The sequence below is a fragment of the Lynx rufus genome, unplaced genomic scaffold, assembly GCF_022079265.1.
Source record: "Lynx rufus isolate CCGP_SWC_20201006 ecotype Redwood Valley unplaced genomic scaffold, mLynRuf1.p SCAF_2, whole genome shotgun sequence".
Taxonomy (NCBI): Eukaryota; Metazoa; Chordata; class Mammalia; order Carnivora; family Felidae; genus Lynx; species Lynx rufus.
Genome location: NW_025814834.1, coordinates 218,771,939 through 218,797,072, shown reverse-complemented (window position 1 = coordinate 218,797,072; position 25,134 = coordinate 218,771,939). Strand labels below are relative to the sequence as shown.

Genomic DNA, 25,134 nt, shown 5'->3' with positions numbered 1-25,134 from the left:
TATTATCTGTCATTATTGTACTTGTCCATGTTTACGCTTGGCTAACCGTGGCTACTGTGGTCCCTCCCATGTGTATGACCTATGGCAGCTGCTTACTAACAGATGAAGACATGACTCAATGGATTAAACAAGCCCAAGTATCAGGAAGGGACATCCATTTCCTACAGCCCCTCCAGAAGGAAACTCCTGCATAATTCGCCTATGAAGTATCCTGTAGTTTTGTGTATCAGTTCTATCACTTACTAGGGTAACATTTTCCACCTTCTAAGGCTGTTGTCTGGATGAGTTCATACAAGTAAAAGAACTTTGAATAGTACCTTGTCCACAACATTAGCTATTGTTATTACAGTTCTTGTGGCTTAGAGCACAAATAGAACCAGGGGTAGAGAGGGGTAGAACAGGTCGTTTAGGGGCACCTGTGTGACTCAGTCAGCTGAGTGTCCGACTCTTGATTTTGGTCATGATCTCTTGGTTTCTTGGATGACTGTGCCCAGAGCCTGCTTGGAATTCTCCCTTTCTCTCTCTGCCCATCTCCTGCTTGAGCTCTCTCTGTCTCTAAATAAATAAACAGATAAATAACTTAAAAGAGAGAGAGAGAGAGAGAAAGAACAGGTAGTTTATACCTAGAATTCTCTTCCTTTCTCCCATTGTCAAACTCCTATTCATCCTTCAAAACCCAGCTTTAAATATCATCTCCTAGCTTTAAAATATTACATCCTAACTGATAAGATCTTATCCAGCACCTTCTTTGGGTCAGTCTCTGGGCTTGACTCTGATTTCAGGAGGGGCAGAGACAGAGGCTGCCTTCCCAGAGCTCAGGATAACATGTGCAGAGAAGGTAGAAAATGACCCAAGCATGGCAGGCACTCTGGAGAAAGTAACACTGGGATAAACAAGGACCGGCCTGGCCGTGAACAGCAGAGGGAGCTCTGCCGGAAAGGCTCAGAAACTCCTCTCCCTCCCCAACCCACCCCTTCTTTGGGGAACTCGGCTGGTGATGGGGTTTGAGGCCTTCATTACTTAGAAGCCTAGTAGGCTCATTTCAGTTCATTAAACTCTCGCGCATCACCGAGGGGCAGGCCCTGTTTCACCCAAGCAGAGAGGCTCTGAGAGGTCAGTCTCTTGGCCGAGAGACTCCAACCAGCCAGACGCCCGCCTGGGATTCCAGGCCCTCCCACGCAATGTCTGCGGAGGGGCGGCCGCTGCTCTCTGGCGCCCCCAATTGGCCGTGGAGGAACCGAGGACCCGCACACCCACTCGTGTCCCAGCCCCCGTCGTCCGGGAGAGAGCCGGCCTAGCCAGAGCGCCTCGGCACCCCTGCGGAGCCCACAGTCGGGGTCCTCCGGCCCCGCCCTGCGCGGCGCTCCTGCGGTTCCGGGCTCCGGGCTCGGGTACCAGGCGGGAGCCAGTCAGAGCCTCGGGCCCTCGCGCCGAGCGGTCCTTTCCAGTCCCCGCGTTCCCGCCTCTGCCCTCGGGGCGAGACGCGGAGTGACCGTGGCCGTGGCGGGAGCCCTCGTCGCGGCTCAGCGGCCGGCCTGGGAAGGGTGCACGGGAGCACCGTGCCCGAGCAGTGCTGCGGTCCAGCGCGGAAGGGGTGTCGCCTGCAGGTCACCCAGAGGACACCGGGAGGGGAATTCCTGGGGTGGGAGTGAGGCGAGGTGGGCGACGTGGAGGCAGGGGAGGGTAGACGTTGGGTAGGACGCATTGCTCGGTCCTGCGGCCTGACCTTCCGAGGCCACCAAGGGGGTGCGGGAGAGGCGGGGAGCGCGCATAGGGCGCGACCCCTCCGCACGCCTGCTGCAGGTTCTCCCCGCCCCGGGCGCTCCAGACCCCAGCCCGGGCCTAGGTGGTCCCCGCCCCACGACCGCTGGACGCCCCGTCGGGGCGGGGCGGGGCGGGGTAGACGGGAGGGAGCCGCGCGCGGGCAGAGGGGACGCGCGGGCTCCGCGGCCGGCTCCCCGCACCGTGCACGCGCCGCCGCCTTCCTGAGCTTTTCCAGAAGATGTCGGGAGCCATCTTCGTGCCCCTGGAGGGCCTGGGGGCCCCGGACGCCGCGAGCGGCCACCCGCTGGTGTGCCCGCTGTGCCACGCACAGTTCGAGCGCCCGTGCCTGCTGGACTGCTTCCACGACTTTTGTGCCGGCTGCCTGCGGGGCCGCGCCACCGACGGCCGCCTCGCCTGCCCGCTGTGCCAGTGAGTGCCCCAAAGCCCAGTGGTCGCCCCCCCCCCCCCGGGGAGACTGGCCCCGTCTAGATGCGGGGCAAGGTGCAGGGAGGGCAGGGCTCTGACTCCCGGCGGAGGCCGCTGGGAGAGGCTGCCCCCAGCCCGCACCTCTCAGCCCCAGAATGCGGGCTCCCGCCCATTGTACAGAGCAGGTTAACCGAGGCCCGGAGTAACTGGCTGAAGCCCTCCCCTAGAAAGCCAGGAGGCAAGAGGAAGGCTGTGCAGGATCTCAGCACAGCAATCTAACATGACAGTAATTCACTTGGGGGATCCCTTGAGTATTAGATCAACAGAAGCAGGTTATGTTGGCTCAAGTTACAAGGGCTAGCCCTAAGTTTGTGCAATGCGATGAGAAAGGGTAGAGGGGAGGTGTCCACCTCTGAAACCCCAGGTCACCAACCCCATGGGCCCCCAGGATTCGCCCAGGATGGGGCAGAGTGGGGGACAGGGTCAGAATGAGCACTGGGTGAGATATTTATAGCAGACGCCAGCTCCTATTTTTAGTTCCAGCCTGAAATGTGGGGGGGTGGGAAAGGAGATAAGGAGCCATGGGGAAGGGGCATCTGGATCTTGGCTGCAGCTTCTCCACAGACACCAGACGGTGGTGAAGGGCCCCAGCGGGCTCCCTCCTGTGGATCGGCTGCTGCAGTTCCTGGTGGACAGCTCAGGGAATGGCATGGAGGTGGTGCAGTGTGCCAACTGTGACCTGGAGTGCGGCAAGCAGGCAGGGAGGCCTGGGGGGGAGGGGGGGAGGGGGAGTGCCTGGGGGTGGGGAGGGGGAGTGCCCCACATGTCCTTAGAGGATTATTCCCTCCCTGGCTTTTCCAAAACCTAAGTCACCCTGGATCCCAAATGTGGGCCCCGTTTTACAGGTGGGAAGACTGAGGTCCAGGACAAGTGACCTGAGGCGCTAGCCAGATAGTGGCAGAGGTTAACATCATTCCATTGGGGGAGGGCTTACCAGTCCCCAAACTTGGGGTGGAGTTGGGATGGCCCTTGAGGGCTCCTACCTGGGGAGCTGACCAAGCTACCTGTACCCAAGGGGAAGTGAGGACAATGTGCTGTTGGAGAGGGGTGTTCCTGCCCCCCTCCCCCAGTCTGAGAAAGAGGAGCAGAGGCCAGGCTTCAGGCTGGGCTGTGAACGTGAATGGCACGAGGGACTCTGGCCTGTGAAGGTTGGATGAGGTATTCCAAGCCCCAGGAGGACCGCCCTGTGGGGCCAAAAGCTCGGGATGTGCTGGGCAAGTGAGAGCCGACAGTTCAGGAGGTTAGGGGTTGGAGGTAGGGACAGCATGGAAGGAAATGGCCTTGAATGCCAAAGTAAGGAGTTGGGTCTGTGCTTACACAGCCATTGTTGGGGTCAAAGCCACAGCGGCAGTGGGAGACCTGGCCTCTCAGCCCTAGGTGTTGCGTAGGGAAGGGAACCAATGGGCCCTCCTTCCCTCTCCCAGCCAAGTTGTGACACAGATGGCCAGGGTGGGCACCGTTACTTGGCCACTGTTGAGGGTGCCAAGGAGGGCTTGAGAAGCCTTCAAACACGAAATTTTGTTGTAGGTAAAATGTTTCTGCTCCCCCCACCCCTCATCTGTAAACTGGGTATATTCAACTGTCATGATTACCCGGAAGGGCTGCATTTAGCCGCGTGCCTGCCCCAGGCTCAGACTGAGGCACTCTCTGACACGTGAGTGCCCAGGGACTCAGGCTCCTCGGCCCGTGGGCAGGCTGAGGCTGCGCTGGGTCCTCTGTCCTTAGGACGCAGAGACCACGTACTTCTGCAACACGTGTGGGCAGCCGCTGTGTGCACGCTGCCGCGATGAGACGCACCGGGCACGCATGTTCGCGCGCCACGACATCGTGGCCCTGGGCCAGCGCAGCCGCGACGTGCTCCAGAAGTGCAGTGAGTGCGGCGTGTCGGGTGGGGGCCGGGGCCGGGCCGCGCGGGCGGGCCTGCCCGGAGCCCTCACCTCCGTCCCCGCCGCCCCCGCCGCAGCGCTGCACGCCGAGCCCTACATCATGTTCTCCACCGACAAGAAGTCGCTGCTGTGCATCCGCTGCTTCCGGGACATGCAGGGGTGGGTAGGGGGGAGCGGGAGGCGAGGGGGTGCCGGAGGGCAGCCGGGAGCGGGGCTGACGCGCGGGGTCCCCGCAGGGAGAGCCGGGCGCACTGCGTGGACCTCGAGTCAGCCTACGTGCAGGGCTGCGAGCGGCTGGAGCAGGCGGTGCTGGTGAGCGCGGGGTGCCCAGCGCGCCGGGGCAGGGGAGGTGCGCGCCTGCCGGGCTGAGGCCGCCCTGTTCCCAGGCCGTGAAGGCCCTGCAGACGGCCACACGGGAGGCCATCGCGCAGCTGCAGGCGATGGTGGAGGAGGTGCGGCGCAGCGCGGCGGAGGAGGAGGCCGCCATTCATGCCCTCTTCGGCAGCATGCAGGTGAGGGGTAGTGGGGACCCGACAGCCACAGGCTGAGCATCCTCATCAGCCACGACCCGGTACCCACAACACCCCACCTCCCGCCCGCGTGGAGTTTCCGGTGTAGCAGGGCAGCCGCGCATGGAGTTACTTAATCACGGTGGCCAGGAGAGTTCCGGCCCCAGGCTGGTGCCAGAGGTGCGGGGTGGTGAGGGAACACTCCCCGCCCCCGCCGCCCCCCCCCGGGGGAGCTGCTGACATTTAGGGTGAGGGCACCAGGACTCCCAGGCAGTAGGGGGCAGGCAGGAAGAGCCAGGAGGTTGGAGGGACAGCAGCGGAACCAGGTGTGTGGCTGGGCCCCAGGCGTGGGGGAGTGCTGGGCCGGGAGGTGGCGGGCTGACCGCGCCCAGTCAGAAGCAGGCCATCCCTCCCAGGACAAACTGGCCGAGAGGAAAGCATTCTTGCTGCAGGCGGTGCAGAGGTGAGTGGTGGCGGGGTCTCCACTCCCTGTCCCTTGGCCTCCATCCACCTATCTCCCTGCCTGGACCTAGGCAGACCCTGCCCCACCCTGGGGAGCAAGACATCTGGGCGAGGAGGGCCGGGTGGCTCAGGGCGCCGGGGAAGGATGCACAGAGCTGGTGGGGAGATAGAACCTCCCCGTTCTGAGCGCCCCCCCCCAACCCAGGTGGGGGTGGGCGGCACTCCCCTAGGAGTTGAGGCTGCCTGCCCCTCCCCCAGCCAATACGAAGAGAAGGACAAGGCCTTCAAGGAGCAGCTCTCCCACCTGGCCACTCTCTTGCCCACCCTGCAGGTAAGGGGAGCTTACCTGCAGGTAAGGGGAGCTGGGGGTACAGGGCTGGGCACTCACCCCCCCCCACCCCACCATTTACAGAGCAGTGTCCCTCCCGCAGGTTCACCTGGTCAACTGTTCATCCTTCCTCAGCCTGGCCAATAAGGCTGAGTTCCTGGACCTGGGCTATGTGAGTCCCCCTGGCTCCTGAGGGGTCTCCCTCTCCCCATCAGAAGCCCACCCTGCACACCCAAGACTCCCACCTCGGGGCCTGGCAGCCTGCCCCCCGGGGTCTGGACCAGGGCTCTCTGCGGCTGACCTCCTCCTCCTCCGCACCATCATCTGCAAACCATTCAGGGGCCAGCTGAGTCCCTTTTAAAAGGACAGCGAAGCCTGGAGGGGAGCGGGAGCCTCCACTCCGCCCACAGTGTGGGGTGTCTACTGAAGTCCGGCTCCCACCAACTTGCCTGTGGATTTGGGGGCTGGGGTGGCGTGGGGGTTCTGGGACAGTCCCAGGGAAGGGACTCCAACACGTACCAGGTGAGTGCCAAAGTCAGCCTTGCCCTCGCGGCGCGGGGCCTCACTGTCCTGCCCCGCCAGCCCCCCTCCCCCGCTCCCGGGGGCCTGAGCGCCCTCCTCCCGCTGCAGGAGCTGTTGGAGAGGCTGCAGGGCATCGTCACGCGGCCGCAGCGCCTCCGGCCAGCGCAGAATAGCAAGGTGCGGGGCGGCGCGGGCTGGGGGGGCCGGGGCGGGGCCGGAGGGGGCGAGGAAGCCGCCTCACCAGCCGGTCCCGCCGCCCAGATCGCCAGCGACTACCGCGCCGAGTTCGCGCGCTGCCTGGAGCCGCTGCTGCTGCTGGGGCCGCGCCGGGCGCCGGGGGCCGGGGCCGCCCCCAACACGTGAGCAGCTGGGGGCGCCCTCCCTGCCGCCGGGGCGGGGTGTGGGGGCAACACGAGGTACCCGGTCGCGGTAGGGACAGGCTGCTTGCCGCCCTCCCCAGACGGAGGGACCGGAAGCCCCGGGCAGACCTGGCAGAGCAGAGCCTGGTTAGGGAAGGACAGAGAGGACCCGGGACTGTCCCCAATTGCCGCTCATTTCCTCCGCCACTCGGCCCCCCCGGCGCCTAGGGATTGAAGGGGAGGGGCAGCTTGGGGTAAGGCCTGACTTCCGGGCCTTAGTCTGGAGAGCCAGACACCCAGGAGGACTTAGGAGAAATGCCTGAGCTGGATGTATGTGCCAGGGACCCCGGGGACCCGGTCAGGGGAGACTGGGCGTCAGGTGAAATGCCCAGAGTCCCGCGGGTGAGTGAACAAAGTTTATTATGCACCAGCCCTGACACATCTGGATGGACCTTTTCCTGTACATTGACATTACCCTGGATTTTTTAAAACACCATGCTGATGTCCTTGGTCTTGGGTGCGCCTTGCGCAGACTTTTTCAAAGTTCCTAAGTGGTTCTGGTGTGCGGTCCCGGGGAGAGGCTGAGAGCCTGGAGAAGGGGAGACCCTCCCAACCCCCCACATCTGCATCCACACTGGCTCTCTCCCCCTCAGGCTAGCAGGGGGCTCAGGCCCCAACGTGCTGATGGGGCCCAGCTGCCCTTCCCCAGCGGGAAAGATGCTGGGGTCACTAATCCAAAAGCCCACGCTGCACCGGTCCATCAGCACCAAGGTGCTGCTGGCCGAGGGTGAGGATACACCCTTTGTGGAGCACTGCCGCCACTATGAGGACTCCTACCGGGTGAGTGGGGCCAGGGACCTGCAGGCTGGGAATGTCCCCACCCCTGCCTGCCCAAAGTGCAGTGGCCAAATCGAGTCCTGACCACCTGGCCTGGAGGCTGTGCCTCTGCTGAGGCACGCTCACTAGGTGTCTGTGCACAGAGCCTGCAGGCAGAGATGCAGAACTTGAAGGACCAGGTACAGGAACTGCACCGGGACCTCACCAAACACCACTCGCTCATCAAGGCGGAGATCATGGGAGACATCCTGCATAAGTCCGCACAGGTGGACGTGCAGATCGCCTTGGAGTACGCCTCCCTGGAGGGGATGAGAGCGGTCTTCCAGGAGGTAGACCCTCCCCGGGCGCCGAGCCCGTTGCAGCCCCACCTGTCGGGCATACAGGGGAAGGAGAGAGGAGGAGGAGCTTGGCCTGGTCCATCATGAGGCCCTCGTGTGGCAGGCTCTGGAATGAGGCTCTTTGCTGCCTGGAACCCCGTGACCTAGCTGGGGGTGCCCTGTGGACCTGAGTAGCTAGAGGACAGAAATGCCACCAGTGGAAATTCCAGCTGATGACCATATGCAACGTCCAACTCCCTTTCTCTTTCAGATTTGGGAGGAATCCTACCAGCGGGTAGCTAACGAGCAGGAGATCTACGAAGGTCCCAGGCAACTGCTGCTGGGTGCACCCCCATCCTGGAGCTAACCCACGTGTTAGGGGCAGGAAGTCAGTTACCCACTAACCAGATACAGACTCCCAGGCTCCTCCCCTTAGCCCTTGACTTTGCCTCACGATTGCTAATGCCCCAAAATGATGCATGTGAGGTCAGGATTCAGTAAACAGAATACCTCCACAAGTCTCACGATGCTCTTTAATTAAAGAGGCAATCGATGACGTAGTTGGGATAGATACGTAGAAGGTGTGAGCCTGACAAGAAGAACCTGAAGCCAACAAGACCCAACGCTCTGGCATTGGCCCCCACAGCCCAGCTCCGTGACCTTCTCCAGCTGAAGCAGGAGAATGCCTACCTGACCAGCATCACCAAGCAGATCACGCCCTACGTCCGCTCCATTGCCAAGGTGAAGGAGCGACTGGAGCCCAGGTGAGAGCAGGGGTTGTTCACAGGGGAGCCAAGACACTTCTGAATGTGTGTGGACAAGGTGCCATACGTGCAGAAGAGCTCCTTTTAGGAAGTCAGTGGGCCAGGTCACGAGGGTTTACTCAGGGCATCTGGGCAGACCAGGTGCTGGACATCTCTCAAAGACACAGAATGAGTTGGCTGCTCGGAGTTTCTGCTTCGAGGCACAACATTGCCCACCTCTAGCCCTCAGGAATAGGCCAAAGCAGAAGACACTTCTTAGGGGTGAAATGAGGGCCCTCAACAGATCCAGGCAGCAGGACACGGAGGAGAGGGCAGAACTAAGCCAAGTCTAGGCTCCCAGCACCATACTTGGGCATCAAAAGGTGTTACAGTGGCAGAGGGATGTTGGTGGCAGGTTCTCAATGTGCTTGTCTCTTGCATCACCTGGTTCCAGGTGGGCTGGTTGCCCTGTAGGTCTGACCAAGGTCAGCCTGAAGTGTTTCTCCACCACCCTCTGGTTGCCTTGCCCCTGCACCCTTCCGTGACTCTTTGGAAAAGGGTGCACAGGAGGTACATGTTTTGGACAGCACAAGTCTGAAATGTCTATATTCTGCCTTTGCACTTGACTGATGGTTTTGCTGGGTATCGAATTCTAGACTGGAGGGGTGCCTGGGGTGCTCAGTTGGTTGAGCATCTGACTCAATTTTGGCTCATGATTCCAGGGTTGTGGGACTGAGCCCCTCACCAAGCTCCTGGCTGAGTGTGGAGGCTGCTTGAGGTTCTCTTCTCTCTTCTCTCTCTTCTCTCTCTCTCTCTCTCTCCCTCTGCCCCTCTTCCCTGCCCGTGCTTGCCGTCTCCCTCTCTCAAACAAACAAATAAGTCATTAAATTCTAGATTGGAAATGATTGTCCTTTGAAGGCATCACTGTATTTCCTTGCTTCCGAGATTGTCTTTGAGAAGTTTGAAGGCATTCTGACTCCTAATCTTTGTGATGAGATCTACTTATTCTCTTTCGAAGCTTCTGGAATTTTCTCTGGTCCCAGCATTCTGAAACTTCACACTGGTGAGGGTCTACTTCCATCCATTGGGAAGGACCTTTCAGTTTGTAAGTTCATGTGCTTCAGGTTTTTTGTTTGTTTTGTTTTGTTTTGTTCATTTTGAGAGAGAGAGAAAGAGAGCAAGCCAGGGAGGGGCAGAGACGGAGAGAGAATCCCAAGGAGGCTCAGCTCCTTGTGCAGAGCCCAATGTGGCGTTTGAATTCAGGAACTGTGAGATCATGACCAACCTAACCAACCAAGCCACCCAGGTGCCCCCATGTCCTTCAGTTTTGACATGTCTTCTTGAATTAGTTGATTTCTTCACTTCTTCTCTTCCTGGAATCCCTATTATTGGACCACTGGCTTTCCTGGGCTGATGTACCTCCTCGGTACTTTCTCCTTTGTCTTTCTGCTGCACTTTCTGAGAGATTTCTTTTCTTCCAACCCTTCTGTTGAGTTCATTTTTGAAGAAAATTCCCAAGAGCTCTTTTTAAAATTTCATTGTTTTGGGGGCGCCTGGGTGGCTCAGTCAGTTAAGCGTCCGACTTCGGCTCAGGTCACGGTTTCACGGCCTGTGGGTTTGAGCCCCACATCGGGCTCTGTGCTGACAGCTTAGAGCCTGGAGCCTGCTTTGGATTCTGTGTCTCCCTCTCTCTGCCCCTCCCCTGCTCGTGCTCTCTCAAAAATAAATAAAAATGTTTAAAATTTGTTTTCCATTTCCAAGAGCCCTTGTTTTGTAACATGGTCTTCCCCCCCCCCCAACACACAGCATTCTGTTGTTTTATGGACAGTTTCTTACCCCTCCAAGGCTGATAGGTGTTTGTTGCTTCTTTCTCCCTTAAGTCTCTTTCCTCCAAGTTTTTGTTTAGGTTTCTGTCTTCCGTTTTATTTTAATTATTTTTGGATTATTTTATTATTTTTTTTAATGTTTATTCTTGAGAGAGAGAAGGGAGGGGGGGGAGGGGCAGAGTGAGAGAGGGACACAGAATCCAAAGCAGGCTCTAGGCTCTGAGCGCACAGCCCGACTCGGGGCTCGAACTCACAAGCCGTGAGATCATGACCTCAGACGCTTAACCGAGTCACCCAGGCGCCCCTCTCTCTGTCTTCCATTTTAAGGACTTTTCTCAGGCCATCCTTGATCGTGTGCTCATATTAGGGGTGGGGGGCAGAGGGGGCAGGCCAGAAACTCAGAGCACATGGGTGGCACTTCACTGTAGGGGGGTGGGGGGACCGGGGTGGGCAGTGCTTTTTTCCTGTCGTTCCCCAGTCTCCCTCCTGGCGGCCGCTGTGTGGAGCATTTGCAGGCAGCCCCGGTTTTCGTTTCCCACCCGTGCTGTACCCTGGTACCTTCGCAGAGACCAACCCTTCAGGGGGCTGGGGTGGGGGAGGGGAGGCCGCTCGGCCGTGGGGAGCTTGAGGCGGCCCCCTCCCTATTTCTGTCCCGTCCTCCCTGGTAGAGGCGATTCCGTGGTGTGAAGGCAGTAGGGTCGGGCGTGTCCCGCGTCCATTCCGAGCTCGGGTTTCTCCCGGCAGCTGAGGTTACCACTGACCCTCCAGCTTCCAAAACTGTGGTGTTACCCTTTTCTCTCCTCAACCTGGAGAGGCTCCTTCCCCTGTTGTTTCGGCCCCTTTCCTGGAGATTTCGTGAGTTTGAGGAAGAAGGAAAACTAGTGTGCGGTGACCGTGTTCCTCCAGAACTGCCAAGCCACCTCTCCGGTGACTATTCTGACATGCGCACGGAGAGGTGAAACGCAGCCTGGCCTCTGCACAATTGCGCTGAAATCCCTGTCTACCCGGGACCAGTTGCCGCGTCGGCTCCGAAGCTGCCATTCCGAGTCGCTTGCTCCGCAGACGGTGTGATTCCGTTTATGAGACGTTTATGAAACGTCAAAATCAGACAGAACCACCTCTGGCATTAGCGGTCGGGATGGTGGTCATCCCCGGGTGGGGGTGGGGGGCTCTGGAAGGAGGAGACGTTCCGGGTGCCACTGCCCCACTTGTGCAGGCCACGTGCCTGTCCCGAGCCTCGTTCTTAGAGTTTGCGCACGTTTCCTTCTGTGTGCTGCTTGGGCGAGGAACTAGCTTCAAGGACGTGCGCCTGCCCGCCTGTCTCTGGGGACGTGGCGCCAGCGGTGGGTTTTGGCAAAGGGAGAGGAGGAGCTCAGGCTGGAGCCCAGCTCCTGGAGGTTTGGGGGGGCGGGGGAGGCTGGCTGCCTCTGTCCTTTTTCATGGCACCATTTCCCAGCATCTGGCGTTGCTGCCTCTGCTTCCCCCTCTCCCAGGGCCCGCAACCCGCCCCCGCCACCCCCGTCCCCGCTGAGCCCGCTCCTGTGGCCTGTTGTCCTCCGCGGCCTCTGGCTGCAGCCCTCGGCCTCTCCCGGCGCTCAAGGGCAGGCCGCTGTCTCCACCAGGCTCCCGTCTTGCTTCCGAGGCAGCCCACACCTGGTTGCCTCCTGCCCTTCGGGCTGTCCCTTTACAGACTGGCCGCTCTGCCACCTCTGCTCAGTGCCCAAGTGTCAGCTTTCTGCAGGGCTCAGTCCTAGAGCCTCTCCCCATCCCACACCCTGTGCTTAAGGGGCTCCATCTGGTCCCCCCACTTTAAAACTCCAATGTGCCACTGACCACCCCCGAGCCCTCCCCAGATTAGGCCCCCCTGGGCTCCAGACCCCTCTCCAGCTGCCTCCTCCTGGGGCGGGGTATGTCTCCACTTGGACAGGTCACGGGGGCCTCAGATCGCACAATGGCAGAACCCCATTTCCTCCCCCAAACGTGCCATTGTTTGTACCCCTCAGGAGTGGCATCACATCCCCCAGGTGCCCAAGTGAGAAGGCGAGGGGGCCTTCTGATTCCTTTCCTTCCTTCGCCCCATTTCCTACACACCCTGAATCCTGCTGACGTAACTGTCTCTGCCCACTGTCCCCACAGCAGCCCCAGGCCACGCCACCATCACTGACCCTCTCTGGCCCTTCTAGGGTGTTCCACAGCCAGTGGCCTTCTTAGAGCCTAGAGTTCCCATCACTCCGGGGCCCGACAGCCCTTTCCGGACCTTCCTTGTCCACCTCTGACCACGGCAGCCCCTGGCCACACCCCAGTCATAATGGCCTTTCAGTTCCCCAGAGAAGCCAGACCGGATCCCCCTTCCCAGATTGTCCCAGGGAACCTGGGACACGCAGGTGTCCGTTCCTGCCATTCCCCACCACCTGGCCCCGCGGTGCCTTCTTCCCAACCACAGCGCAGCTGCCGTCCCCGGGAGCAGCTCTGGCCCTCAGTAAACAGCTGAGACCCAAGCCCTAGGCAGGCCCGAGTGCCTCATTCAGTTTGGTCTTGTCCGAAGAGGGGGCTGAAGGACAGTGACTGGCTCTGCTGCCTTCGAGCCTCCCGGGAACGGTCTCTCCCGCACAGGCTTCAGGTGCCCGCGGGGGAACAGCTGGACCACCTACAGAACACACACGAGGAGGACGTCAGTGCTGAGACCCAGGCCAGGTAAGGCGAGTCTTTCCCGCCGATTCGATCTCAGAGACAGGTCCCGGGTTTTCTTTCCCATTTGGTCCAGGCTTGCCGCTGACCAGCTCTAGAGCCTTGGCTGGGTCTGTAAAACACGGGTCAGAGGGGTTCTGAACCCGGATGGCGGCTTCATAGAGGAGACGTGACCCGCACTCCAGAATTGCAGATGGCCACGGCTGCTGCCTGCACCACTCATGCCACCGAGGGCTGCTGGCTCATAGGCATTTACACCAAGTGAGTCAGATTCACTTGAATGAGGAAAAGTAACTGAGGGTTCTCTCCTCCAAGTGGGAGCATCACTAGTCACTGGAACCATGGGGTTTGCCAAAATCCTTGCCGGAGAAAGAGAAGAATGTGTGGTAACAGATCCGTCACTGTCACGGGCTGATCTTGGAGTATTTTGCTCTCAGTTAAGCCTGCTGCGCACGGGGCAGAGACCAGGGCTGCAGGAGACCAGAGCTAAGAGAGCTTGGAGGGCACAGAGCAGAGCACCTGCCACGGTCTAGAGTCTCACCCTCCTGGGCACCACGCTCGGCTCAGATGCGTCAGAGGACTGTCCATTCGAAGCTGTTGTCGCAGGCCACAGACGTAGCCTGAGCCGCCGATGTTTTGGCAACTAAAAACCATTAGAGACGAGAGGAGAATCCTTTAGGAGAGAAGGTTCTGGTTGACCCACTGGTGTCATCCAGAAAGGCTTCCCATCCCAGGAGCCATGCTGGTGCTGGCACACAGTGAAATGGGGGGTGCCAGGCAGCACTCATGCCAAGTGTCCCTTTAGGAATGACCCGGTGAGTGTCGCAGAGAAGACAGAGAAGACGTCAGAACCCAGAGGGAACCGCCGGACTCCAAACAGCCTCAAAGAAGAGCCTCCACTGAAAAACAAAGACCCTCATAGACCCAAACCGAAAAACGGGGGCGAGGGCCCAACACAGAGAGAGCGCCCGACTTAACAAACGGGACTGGTCCGGAGGGGTGGGCATTTCACAGCACGAGGTCAAGACTGGGATATTTAAGAAAGGTTATTCCCACCAGGTATGTCATAAGGGGTAATCACCACTCAGCGGAAAAACCCAGACACTCCGACCGGTCCTAATCTCGGATTCTTTGGCTTAAGTTTCACTCTTCCCTGTGTTTGCACTGCATGAAGTCTCAGTCCTCCTCATGGGGACTGGGGGCGACGCCCCAGTCCGCCTGGAGAGAGTGAACACGTGAACGTGCCGCGCGAGCCCCTCGCTGGCCTGGCACCTCCTTCGCGGGAGCGCCAGGCCCTGCCCCCGTCAGGGGCCATGCTCAGACAGCCCTGCCGTGCCTGCCTCCCAAGAATTCAGGGTGTCCTGAGCCATGGCCCCGCTGGGAGGTTCCAGCCGGTAATCTGAGCACTGACTCAGCAAAAGGGAAAACTGTCACTCCCGTTTTCTCCTGTCAAGGAGGACTGAGCTGCCAGGGCAAAGGAGAGGCGGCCGGTGGCACGGGCTGCAGGAGAGGGTCAGTACAACTTCCCCACAACTTTCTGCTGCTTCTCCAGACAACAGTCACTCTCGTGTTCACCTTCTACTGGTATTACTAAAGGACGACTCAGAATCCTTTCTCCAGAAATTCCTACTCCTCCATGGTGTCCTTTCTATCAAGCGTAATTTCATAAATGCTTTAAAGAGGAAAATTAACCCAGATGACCTAAAATTTTAAGTTTTGGAGTTAAAATGTCCACACAGTCACATTTGAAGGAAATATCCAGCTCGATGTGGTGGTTCAAACAGCAAACGGATGGGGCGCCTGGCTGGCTCAGTCGGTTAAGTGTCCAACTTTGGTTTGGCTCAGGTCATGATCTTGCAGTTCATGAGCTCAAGTCCTGCGTTGGGCTGTGCATTCGGTGGTATGGAGCATGCCTGGGGTTCTCTCTTTCCCTTTCTCTCTGCCCCTTCCCCACCTGCACTCTCCCTCTCTCTCTCAAAATAGATAAATAAACTTAAAAAAAAAAAAAACCACCACCAAAAAACGAACAGCAAATGGCTTCCATGTGCCAGGTAGGGCAGCACATCAATCCGTGAAAATGTCACGTCCACATCCACCGTTCTGCCCCTGCGTTCAGAGCACTGATGTCCTCATTCCAAAGCCTAAACCCATGGGAGCCTAAAAGGCAGGAGGAACTCGTCACAACAAACTGGCTACAGATTAGAATTCAAGACTGAATTGAAGGGGCAAAACACATCTGGTTTTATGCTGTAGGTCCCGGACATTTCTTAGCCAGTGATGACGTGATCTTAGAGTTCCTACATCCCACACAATCACGCTACCGCTCATAGTGAAATCAAGTACAGTTTTATTTAAGAATTGGAAATAATCAGTATCTGTGAAAGAAAATCCAATTTAAAATATTTAAATAAACATTTCTGCATGTAAAAAGAAGAGTAAAATAATTACTCCATTAAATTACTCTCCTAGCTATGGGACGGCTTCCTCTAGAGCAAGCGCTTGGGACCGCCCCTGCCGGCTGGCCCTCCAAGCCCAGGACAAGGCGTCAAGCTCTCACAGCAGGGCGCAGAGAGCAAGCCTCTCCCACCAACCTCATCGAGCCACTACAGGAGCAAGATGTGGTGGGAGATCGCAACTATCTAAGGCAGTAAGAAAGTGCAGAGAAGGGACAGTGGGGGTCACTGTGCCTATTACGGAGGGGCTGCTACCCAAAAGCTGGAGCTGTGGCCGGCCCTCCTGAGCCTAAGCTACTAACACGTGTATTGGTTTAGGAATACTTCCCTATCGTGTCCATCGCTCAGAGTGTTAAATAAATGGAAGGGACTAATCAAGTTTAGTTTTGAGGCTCAAGAAGCAGTTCATACAGATGAAGGGGCAGTGGGGTACGCTGCCTTTCACTTTCGGCCAGGCTCACCCCACTCACTACCTCTTTTCTGCGAGCTGCTATTCTCGGCCACAGCCTGCAAATCCTCATAAAACGTCTCACTTTACGCTGCTTCAAAGTAGCTTTGTTCTGTGCAGTGCCTTTTTTTCCATTTAAGAATCTCCACTTTAAAACCTGCAATGGAAAAAGTAAGTAATCTCTTGACAGTTTCTTAATTTGAGGGAACTGGTGACGTGGCCTTTACCCAAAAGCTTTTGGGAATACCCCAAAAGCCTGCACTTCATTAACCTGATTCTCTGCATGCACACTGTCACTGCTAAATTTATAAAGTTAAAAATAATCTGAAAATGTCAGTACTAGATGAAAGTCAATCACTTGCCAAATCCTGCCCCTAAGCAGTTCATCTTTTCTCCCTAAGTAACTGCTGACTTCTGCCCTGGGCGTACAAGTCGGGGTGAGGGCGCCCCCCTAGTCCCGCCCCTGGAAGAGCTCTTTAAAGCCCAGGTGATGTAACAGCAGCACCTCGCCACAAAACACCAGGCCCACGTTCTGGGCTCAGGGGCCCGACAGGAAGGTGGGCTTTGAGAATTCTAGCAGGTGGGGCAAGATGAGATCGCCAAACGCCAACACCTTCAGACTTTCTGTCCACAAAGCCAGGGGGCCGTCATTAGCTGTTCTCCATCTATTAAAGACAGCTTCACAGCCCTCAGTGGGAATGAAAGTTGGGTCCAATCCCGGTAGATACAGCACAGCACTTTCCCTCAAGCAGCTGGGGACGGCTGCCAAAACCCCAGCCACACCCTCCTCCATTCTGCAGTCCCAGTGAGCGGAGCTGACTTTGCTAAGCGTGGTCTGGAGAACAAGTCAGAAGTGAGTCAACTCGAGTTCCCAGAGTAAGTGCATGTTGAGCCCCACTGGGGAGTGTTCGTGCCAGAAGGACCTGCTGCTGAGTGCTCCAGCGGCGGCCTCGGCCGGCCTGGCTGCAAGGCCCTCACGAGGGCCGATGGTAGAGTCCGCTCACACGGGCGAGCGGCATCCCAGGAATCAACAAACCCGTAAACCTCTTTGGTATACATAATAACAAAAAAATTAATTAGGCCATGAAATCTAGAAACAAGTGATGTTTCTGAGTTGGTAAAATGCTCTTCCGAACACACGTTTCCAGCGTCTGGTACAGCTAAGCAACGTCCACGTCTGTGTGACTGACACAGGATAGATTTCATTTACGCCATTCTCTCTCATCTAAGTATTAAAAACGTTTGACGTTGTTCTTCTAAGTTTTCACAACACCCCTATGAGGTAGGTGGTACTGACCCCATTCTACGGATGGGGAGTCTAGGCACGGAAAGGTTAAGTGGCTCCTCGAAGCCGCCCGGCACGGCGTGGCAGCACAGCAGCCCTCCAGCCGGGGCCGCCGCGGCCGTCGTAATCAGGCTCCGTTAGCGCCACCGTGGAACTGCAGGAAGGATTCCACGTGGAGACCAAGGCCCTCTCTGGTCCAGAATTAAACAAGGGTCCTAAAGCTTACATACTTAAAGCCAACCACTTTCCCCAAACTTGAAAAACAAAAATACCGACTACATCTCCGTCGGGACCATTTGCTCTATTTAAGACTCTCGTACACTGACTTGCTTGAATGTTGCAGTGGTGTGTGCGTAAACCCCCTTGGGAAAGATAGTGTGAGATGATGTTAGAGATGGTGAAGTTCTGAGAACAGAACATAGAAATCAACAGTTGAGAGATTTCAAATGAAACAGAAAAGTATAAGCTATGGTGAAAGACTGAAATCCCAAACCAACGGAGAGCAATACTTCCCGGTGTCTGACGACGCCTTACACAGAGCACATGCTCAGTGACCATTTCTGTGTTAAAGGAAAAATGACACCCCTTTGACATGCCTGTGTCACTGATAACAGCCCCCTCTGGGGATAAGAGCGGGAGCCAGGACCCCGGGGAAAGCCACAGGGGTCCAGTCTCCCTGGCCAGGGGTGCCCTTGTGAACACAAAGCCACTCAGCCAAGTTGTCTGGAGGTGTCCATTCTGCCAGATAAAAGTTGGGGCTATAAACACCAAGTGAGTCCCCTCTGAATCTATGCTGCTATTTATAAAAAATAGATATGTAAATACGATTAAATATATTAAGAGCCAAAGTGCCTTATAAAGAATTATCTTAAAACTGTATAGATGCTCATGCACTTAAGCACAGAAAGAAGGAGGTCGAAGCTGTGCTGTTTGTGTTTTTCGGTTAAAGATTCTGAACGAATTTCTAACACTAAGCACTGATGCCCACATACCCCTTCCTGCAGAAGAAGCCTTACTCGACATCATGAGTGAGCCCACCTCTCCCGAGGGGTCTTGGTTACACTAAATACCCCGTGGGCCATGGGCTCTCGCCAGGGCCCTTCTGGAGGGGCACTGTTGAATATTGCTGTTATTTGCTCCTTGCCCACCTTTAATCTATGTCCTACCTTGATTGAGCCCAAGAACAGATTGCTCTAGGGTATGGGGTCCTTTGGTCCTAAGGCCTTCTGACCGTTTGGTCTCGAGTGATATTCCAGAAGAGTAACTGGTGACGCATAAAATGATTCAGAAAATCCATTCTGCGGCGTGGCTGCCGGGGGCAGTTCTGTCCCGGGCTGTGTGGAGCGGGGAGGCCCCTCGGCCCAGCCTGGCCCGCTCCGGCTGTGTTATAGCTCCACCTTGACCCCTTTTATAAAAGGCAGGCCTGTGGGCACCCGCTTCTTATACTCCAGGTACTCGTCTCCAAAAAAGTGAATTAATGAGATCTCCTCTTCTTCTGTCCGATCTCGGAAGAATCGCCACACCGTCAGAGCGTAGCCAACGCCACAGATGGGGTTGCACAGCATCACCTGACAGGGGACACAAAGTCGATCGGGGTCAGAGTGTTCCGACACCACGAACGTCAGCAGCACTGCTTCTCCTGAACACCCGTGGACGACTTCCCGTCAGGGAAGGGCCCCAGAGATTCTCAAATACTATCGGGGTCTTGGAGAGCAGCGGCCAGGGCACACGCACTGAAACCACCCCACCGCTTTCACATTAGAGCTAAACGCTCATCACGGCAGTTTTCTTTCATACGCTTTTCTGTTGTTCCTCTTATGTGAGAGGTACCTAAAAATTAAAACATCAACTTCTCAGATTTCAGTCCTCAGGCTGACGGCAGCTCCCCGTGGGGCTCCTAGCCTGTCCCTTCCTGTTCCAGGCACCCCGTCCAGCCTGCAGCTGCCTGGTCCCCGGCCCCTGCCCCGCACCCCCCCCCCCCGCCCCCCACCCCCCTGCCGCCCCAGCCCATCCCTGTACCAGATCCACTGCTACCTGAGCTTATGAAATCACTTCTTTCTTCAAACCACTCCCCTGCCCCAACCCAGAAAAGCAGCACCTCAGCCACCTCCTCTGGCCCCTTTTCTCTGGGCTGTACCCCCACTCTGACTGCCTCTCACTTCCTTACTCATGTGTTTTCCCCACTCTTAAGAATGTCTTCCCCACTGATCCACAGCCAAACAGTCCCTCCAGGCCAAGAACACCTCCCGGCTCTCAGGAACTTCCTGTGCTGTGTGGGAAACCCACTACTCCACCCCTGCCCCTTCTGATGGACCCCTACGGACACATGTCTTCCCCCAGTGGGCGATTTCCACCAAGAGCCAGGCACATGCCCTTGACTTCTTATTCCCATCACTACTTACTGGGCACTTAACTGTATTCCAGGCACAAGTTAAGCCCTTTACGACCAATAAGCCCCTAACACTGAACCTCTGGGGCGGCACTGCTGTCCTCAGTGTGTGAGGACAGAGAGGCCAAGCAGCCAACATGAGAGCCAGGACTGGCCCTGTCAGTGCCCCAGAGCCTGTGCCCTCACAGCCAGCAACCACATGTGGCTTCCCAACACACCCTATACTAGGGTTTCCCAACTGCAGCCCACAACCTGTTACTGAGCCCCGAAATCCATTTAGTGCATCACAGCATCACAAATAACAAGATAGAAAACAGGAGTATTTTGTACTCAGTAAGAACAAATATTGCTCTGGGAAAGACCTGTTCCGTTTTCATGCATGTCTGTGTGCCGGGCCACAGTGTAAAAAGACCTATGGTCAAAGAGGTACGAAAACTCTTTAGTCCTAGAGCACTTAAATACATAGGTAGCATTTATGGTAAATTACACGATTCAACTATAATCAACTTGTTCCCAGGGAGTATGATCGTTAATGCAGCAGTCTTAAGTTTCAGAAATGAAAGTTTTAAAATAAATCCTGGGGCGCCTGGGTGGCTCAGTCAGTTAAGCGTCCGACTCAATTTTGGCTCAGGTCATGATCTCACCATTCGTGAGACTGAGCCCCGAGTCAGGCTGTGTGCTGATAGGGTGGAGCCTGCTTTGGATTCTCTCTCCCTGCTCCCAGCCCCTCCCCACTCATGCTCATTCGTGGTCTCTCTCAAAACAAACTTTAAAAAAATAAATGAAAAGAAAAGAGGAAAGAGGAAAGGAAAGAGGAAAGGAAAGAGGAAAGGAAAGAGGAAAGGAAAGGAAAGGAGAAAAGAGAAAAGAAATCCTGTGTGGTAACCTGCCCCTTCTACACCGTGGGGGGTGGGGGTGGGGTGGGGGTTCACCAGGGAGTCCCCCTAAGGACCATGTATTGCCAATGGAATGCTTGGGGGCCCAGAATGGATTTTCTCAAGGAGATGAGGAGTTTCCTGAGCTCTGTTCACATTCTCTGGCCAAGTCTTTCTAGGACCAAGAAAACAGATTCAAGAGGCAATGGTCAGGAAGCAAGGCTCAGTCTGCAACCCGAGACACAGCCAACCTCGGTAGCTCATGTTAAACCTAATACACGACCCAGGCCTCAACCAGAGCAGCTTCTGATGAAAATCAGAATCCACTTGAGCAGCAGAAGGCTCTCTCTCTCCCTGAAGCCCCATCTCTGTTCTCATCCCACAAGGGCGCTCCAGATCTAAGGTGAAGAAGCAGGGAAGGGGTAGGGCAGATGGGGTCACAGCACCTAGAATCGCCAGCAGTTTACAAGTTTAGGACACCCAGATTTTAGGTACACAGTGAAAACAAACAAAATAACAAAAAACAAAACAAAAAAACCCCCAAAAACCGTTAAGGACTAAATCCATTCTTTTGGGTTTTATTTCATTACCACTTGAAACACAACAGAGGGCATATGCACCTATTTGAAGGAGACCAATAACCTTGCAGATCCAATGAAATCCACTGAACTGTACCTTTCAAAATGGTACATCTTATGGCGTTAGATTTTTTAAAATGTAAAAAACATCCAAGGCGACCACTGTCATTTCTGATACTGTACCTGGGTTCCAATGCTCCAGTAAAACCACCCGACGTAAGAAGGATGCCGAAACCAAGCATACACTCCGCTTGTCACCAGGGTATGAGTCTCTGATTTTTCATTCTGCACCACGTGATTGAAATTGGAACCAGCTGTGAACATGGCCGCTTTCCTCAGACATTCTCCAAAGACCACCATCAGCAACCCCAAGGCACTGAGCCAGGTGATCTGCTTCAGTTCTGGAGGAGAGACGTGTGACAGACAGGAAGTGAAGACATGGGCCCATGGAGCTCCCCCTGCAGATGCTTAAAATGAACCTATTTCTCCAAGGCCAGCAACATTAGGAAACATGCTAGTGGGCAATTAGCATTTGTCATCACATTAAAATTTAATTATAAGCAAAACACATTCCCCTAAGTCGTGCTGTTCATTTGCTTCAAGTGCCAACAACCCAATTAGAGCATCATGGCAAAGACCTGATGAGCTCTCCATCCGTGTCCCTCTGTCACATGCCCCTCCTTCCCTTGGGGACAAGGACAGCTAAGTGAAGCAGAGAGGGATCCAATGTTTCCCATTCTGGCCCTTTACCAAATCCTGGGAACCACATATATTTTACTTAATTTGCTGTGGAAAGTTCCATTTGAGAGTAGGTTTCAGGTGCAGAGGTTTTTGCTAATAACATCTTGACACGAAAAGTCTCAAGTCACAGAAAATGAACAGATGCGAATCTCTGACTGTAAAATTAGAATTATAGCTATCGAAGGTCGGGACTTCACATGAGGTAGTGCGGTACGTCGTGGAAGGCTTAAAGCAAACGGTCAACATGTCCTCCGTTCAAAATCCGGAAGCGGAACCCACAAGCTGTGCTTGTCCTTTATAAAGAGCTTAGTGAGGACGGAGAGCTGGGGAAAGTCACTCGGAGAGATTACACCTGGGAGGCGAGCCCACGTCACCACCCTCAGGCCTGCACAGAAGCCACCCTTCTCCCCTCCAGAGGGAAACGTGGGACACACTGACCTGGCCAAAAGATATTTTCGAGTGTGAACTCTATCCAAGAAGAAAGAGCAGCTACTGTGTACTCCAGACTGTGATTCAGGAGAAAGGAATCCAAGGACAGACTTTTGGGGTTATTGACTGCTGTGACCAAATATTCAGAATAATGGAATAGTGACAAGGAGCACATATACCTATTTAAAAACAAAAAGAAAGAGAGGTAAGTTGGGGCAAGGGAATCAAGTTGGCCGTAAGTCCAAGTGCAGATCTGGGTCTGCCAAACTGTCCCTGAATTCTCTGAGGAGGTCCTGCTGTCACCTACCTGAGAGTGGACATCAGTCACCCACATGTAACGTTACTCTTCGGGTCTGCAGAAAGTGGGGTTTTGAAAAGACTATTTTTGAATGTAACAGACCCCACAAACAGACTAGGGTCATGAAGGCATTATGGGCCCTTCAGTCTTTTAGAAAGGATACCACACACAGTAAAATATGAAAGTGGAACACAGTCAAAACAAAGCAGTGATGTATGTTGAATACAAAAAATTCAGCAAAACAAATAACTCCAGCAAAGAAGGATTAGATGGCTTAGAGAACTGATAACGGGAGATAAAGCCTTTTACCTTGAAGCCACTGGTTCATATCCAGGTCAGGGACTAGAAGGCTCAAGGGAATGAAATCATAGTGTAGGGGAAAATCCTACAGTGGCCGTGGGGGAGGCGCTAGATGTGACCTAATAGAAATTAGAGACGGAAAAGGCCTGTGAAGATGAGCCAGAGCCTTGCCCCTTCCTGTCACTGAGGACCTGTACCCTCTTCTGGGAAGGGCTCGTCACATTACTGATGAAGGCGCCTATGGGGAGGGTGCCAGGGAGACCTGTTTCTGCCTGCAACAGAAGCGACCGATGGGCACAAGTTCTCAACGTCCGAGACATAGGGATCTAGCTGGACATCAGAGACCGTACAGAATCCTCAACAGCCTTCAGCCAGTCAGAGAGGAGACACAGGGATGAGGATATACCACTTCTGACCCTCTGATCCTCCCACCCTCGCCTCAAAACCACTCTTCCCCCCAAATACATCTTACCAGCCAAAGTGACTCCAAGAAGACTGGCTAAAACTTAGCAACATGCCGCAGCCGAACACAAAGCCAAGGAAGCAAGCTCGGATGGCTATCTGAAATGGACCCAAAAGAAGCTCAGTCACCGGGCTGTTCCCTGAGCACACATCCGGGCTGCAAGAGCACACACCCCACTTCCTTGGGACAAGTAGGCTACTGGGAAACTCTTAGAGCTGATCTGCTCAGAGACTAAGAGGGTAAGGCAGATGTGCCTGGGGTTCAAATCCCGCGTCCACCCCTCTCTGGTTGTGTGGCCTTGGACAAGTTACTTAACCTCTCTGGACCTCCGTTTCCCCCCTATACACAACCGGGACAACAATGGTACCTACCTTTTAGGACTGCTGTGAAGAGTACCCGCATAAAGCACTTAAGAGTGCTGTAAGTTCGAGCTACCATTGCTATTATTACTGCTATTAGGATTCAGAGCAGTGGGAACACCGCATGAATCTCGTTTACTGGCCAGACTCTCCCAAGTCCACGCAGTAAGTCTAGTCGGGGACGTGCGGGGCTCTGTGCCCAACCCCCTCCCAGTAACACTGCGGGGGCTTCTGACCTGACTTGGCGGCAGGTTAAGTGTGTCTCCACAACTTAAATGACATAAAAGAACTCGTGGGCCCGCTTCCTCCCCACGCCAAGCGCAGCTGCTGAACCGCACCAACTGCAACTTCCCACCCACTCCGCGGGAGAGAGAGGGCCCGCGACCCACGCCCCGCCCCCCCCCCACCAGCCTAGTGAGGCGGGGTCCCTCCTGCCAACTGAACTTCCGGAGAAAGAACACGCCCGGGGGAGGCGGTCCCTCCCACAGGCCCAGCTCCCGGCCCACCCCGACCCCGAGGGGGACGGAGCTCGCGCGCTGCGCCCAACCCACCCGGGTCCCGCCTTCGCCCCGGCCCCGGCCCCGGCCCACCCCCGCCCGGCCCGCACCTGGTAGCGCGGCGGCCGGTAGAGCAGCAGCAGCAGCGCGTTGAGCCCAGCCACGTAGAGCGCCAGCCCGGTGCGGCCCTGCAGGCCGGCGCGCGTGAGCAGCGGCAGCGCGAGCACCGAGGCGCCCAGCAGGAAGGTGGCCAGGCTGAGGCGCGCCTCGGAGCCCGGCGGAGCCCGCGCCGCGCAGCCCGCCATGGCGCCGGGCGGCCGACGAGCGGGCGACGGCGCCGGCTGTAGCCCGGGGAAACCCGCCCGCCGCGCCTGCGTACTGCGCCGCCGACGCCGGCTGGGAAGCGCCGCCGCCTGGAGCCCCGCGCCGCCCGAGAGCTCTCGCGATACCGCCGCGCAGCGGGGCGGGGACCCGGCTTTGGCGGGAGCGCCCCGCCCACGGCCCCGCCCCACCCCGCCCCGTCAGCCCCCGGGGGAATCCTCTGACCCCGGCCGAGCGGCAGACGGCGGGCGGGGCGCCTGTGTCCCCGGCCGAGAGGCGGCTGCCGGCGGCTGCCAGAAAGCAGCCCCAAACTCAAGAACGCCCCTGTCCCAAGAAATCAGTCTGAAGCGACTCTGCCCTCGGACGGCCCCGCGCGGTGCCCCGGCGAGGCCGACACCCCTCGGCGCGCAGGCGCGAGCGGGGCGGCCCGCCAGGTGCCCAGGCTGCGACCGCGCGGGGACCCTGCCCTGGAGGCAGCCGGAACACCCCGGACTGGGCAACCGCGCGCGGGACGACCGCCCACTTCGTGGTGAGGGAGCATGTTGGCCAATAGCGAAAAAGCGCAGGAGGCTACACCGCGTTTTCCAAAAGGCAGAGTCCAAAAGTTTACAGCGCGACTTTGGCTTCGCTGGGGAAAAGCACAAGCAGACGTGTGAGCATGGGGAAAAGATTGGAATTATTTAACAGCGGTCACCTTCAGGTGATGGGACTCGGGGTGACATTCATTGTCTTCTTTATATGTTGTATGTTTTTGTGTTTTCCACATTGCCCACAGTCAACATACATCACTTTTTGAATCGGAAATTGCTCTTTTCTTTGAAAGGGTTAATGTCCTCTTCTGGGGAGCTCACAGAGGGATGATGAAGGAGAAAAGCAAGTGAGCAAGTGGCCAGAATGGAGTATGGCGGGTGGGAGTGGACAGGAGCCAAGTAAGAGTGGAGGAGAGGGAGGGCCTCCAAGGAGGGGCCTGC

General features: G+C 56.4%; 2 protein-coding genes across 3 annotated transcripts; one reads left to right on the top strand and one right to left on the bottom strand.

Moving 5' to 3' along the window:
• The first annotated feature begins 2,002 nt into the window (after positions 1-2,002).
• On the top strand, positions 2,003-14,973 carry RNF207 (ring finger protein 207). The gene is made up of 17 exons (XM_047084515.1): positions 2,003-2,193; positions 2,815-2,947; positions 3,976-4,120; positions 4,214-4,295; positions 4,373-4,448; positions 4,523-4,648; positions 5,062-5,108; positions 5,366-5,438; positions 5,539-5,607; positions 6,066-6,134; positions 6,219-6,316; positions 6,970-7,156; positions 7,297-7,482; positions 7,742-7,793; positions 8,117-8,234; positions 12,653-12,733; positions 13,533-14,973. Exons 1-17 carry the CDS (start codon positions 2,003-2,005, stop codon positions 13,702-13,704), a joined length of 1,905 nt encoding a protein of 634 aa, XP_046940471.1. The 3' UTR covers positions 13,705-14,973.
• A 78-nt stretch (positions 14,974-15,051) lies between these two features.
• Positions 15,052-24,171, bottom strand: ICMT (isoprenylcysteine carboxyl methyltransferase). Of its 2 annotated transcripts, XR_006962840.1 has the most exons (6): positions 23,953-24,171; positions 22,996-23,084; positions 21,935-22,104; positions 20,939-21,156; positions 18,080-18,481; positions 15,052-15,785 (listed from the first exon to the last, which is right to left on the bottom strand). XR_006962840.1 is itself a non-coding variant. In XM_047084516.1 (5 exons), the coding sequence occupies exons 1-5, from the start codon at positions 24,145-24,147 to the stop codon at positions 18,299-18,301; spliced, it is 855 nt and encodes a 284-aa protein (XP_046940472.1). In that variant the 5' UTR covers positions 24,148-24,171; the 3' UTR covers positions 15,052-18,298. The 2 variants fall into 2 exon arrangements, 1 of the variants encoding a protein (XP_046940472.1); XM_047084516.1 differs by having other exon boundaries at positions 15,052-18,481.
• Positions 24,172-25,134: the final 963 nt, after the last annotated feature.

Excerpts from the sequence above, each read along its gene's own strand:
- RNF207 (XM_047084515.1), top strand. The coding sequence starts at position 2,003 with ATGTCGGGAGCCATCTTCGTGCCCCTGGAGGGCCTGGGGGCCCCGGAC. Across the intron at positions 6,135-6,218 it reads GGCCAGCGCAGAATAGCAAG|ATCGCCAGCGACTACCGCGC; the intron begins GTGCGGGGCGGC and ends CCCGCCGCCCAG. Across the intron at positions 8,235-12,652 it reads AAGGAGCGACTGGAGCCCAG|GCTTCAGGTGCCCGCGGGGG; the intron begins GTGAGAGCAGGG and ends TCTCCCGCACAG.
- ICMT (XM_047084516.1), bottom strand. The coding sequence starts at position 24,147 with ATGGCGGGCTGCGCGGCGCGGGCTCCGCCGGGCTCCGAGGCGCGCCTC. Across the intron at positions 22,105-22,995 it reads TCTTGGAGTCACTTTGGCTG|GTATATGTGCTCCTTGTCAC; the intron begins GTAAGATGTATT and ends GTTTTTAAATAG. Across the intron at positions 18,482-20,938 it reads ACTGGAGCATTGGAACCCAG|GTGATGCTGTGCAACCCCAT; the intron begins GTACAGTATCAG and ends GTCCCCTGTCAG.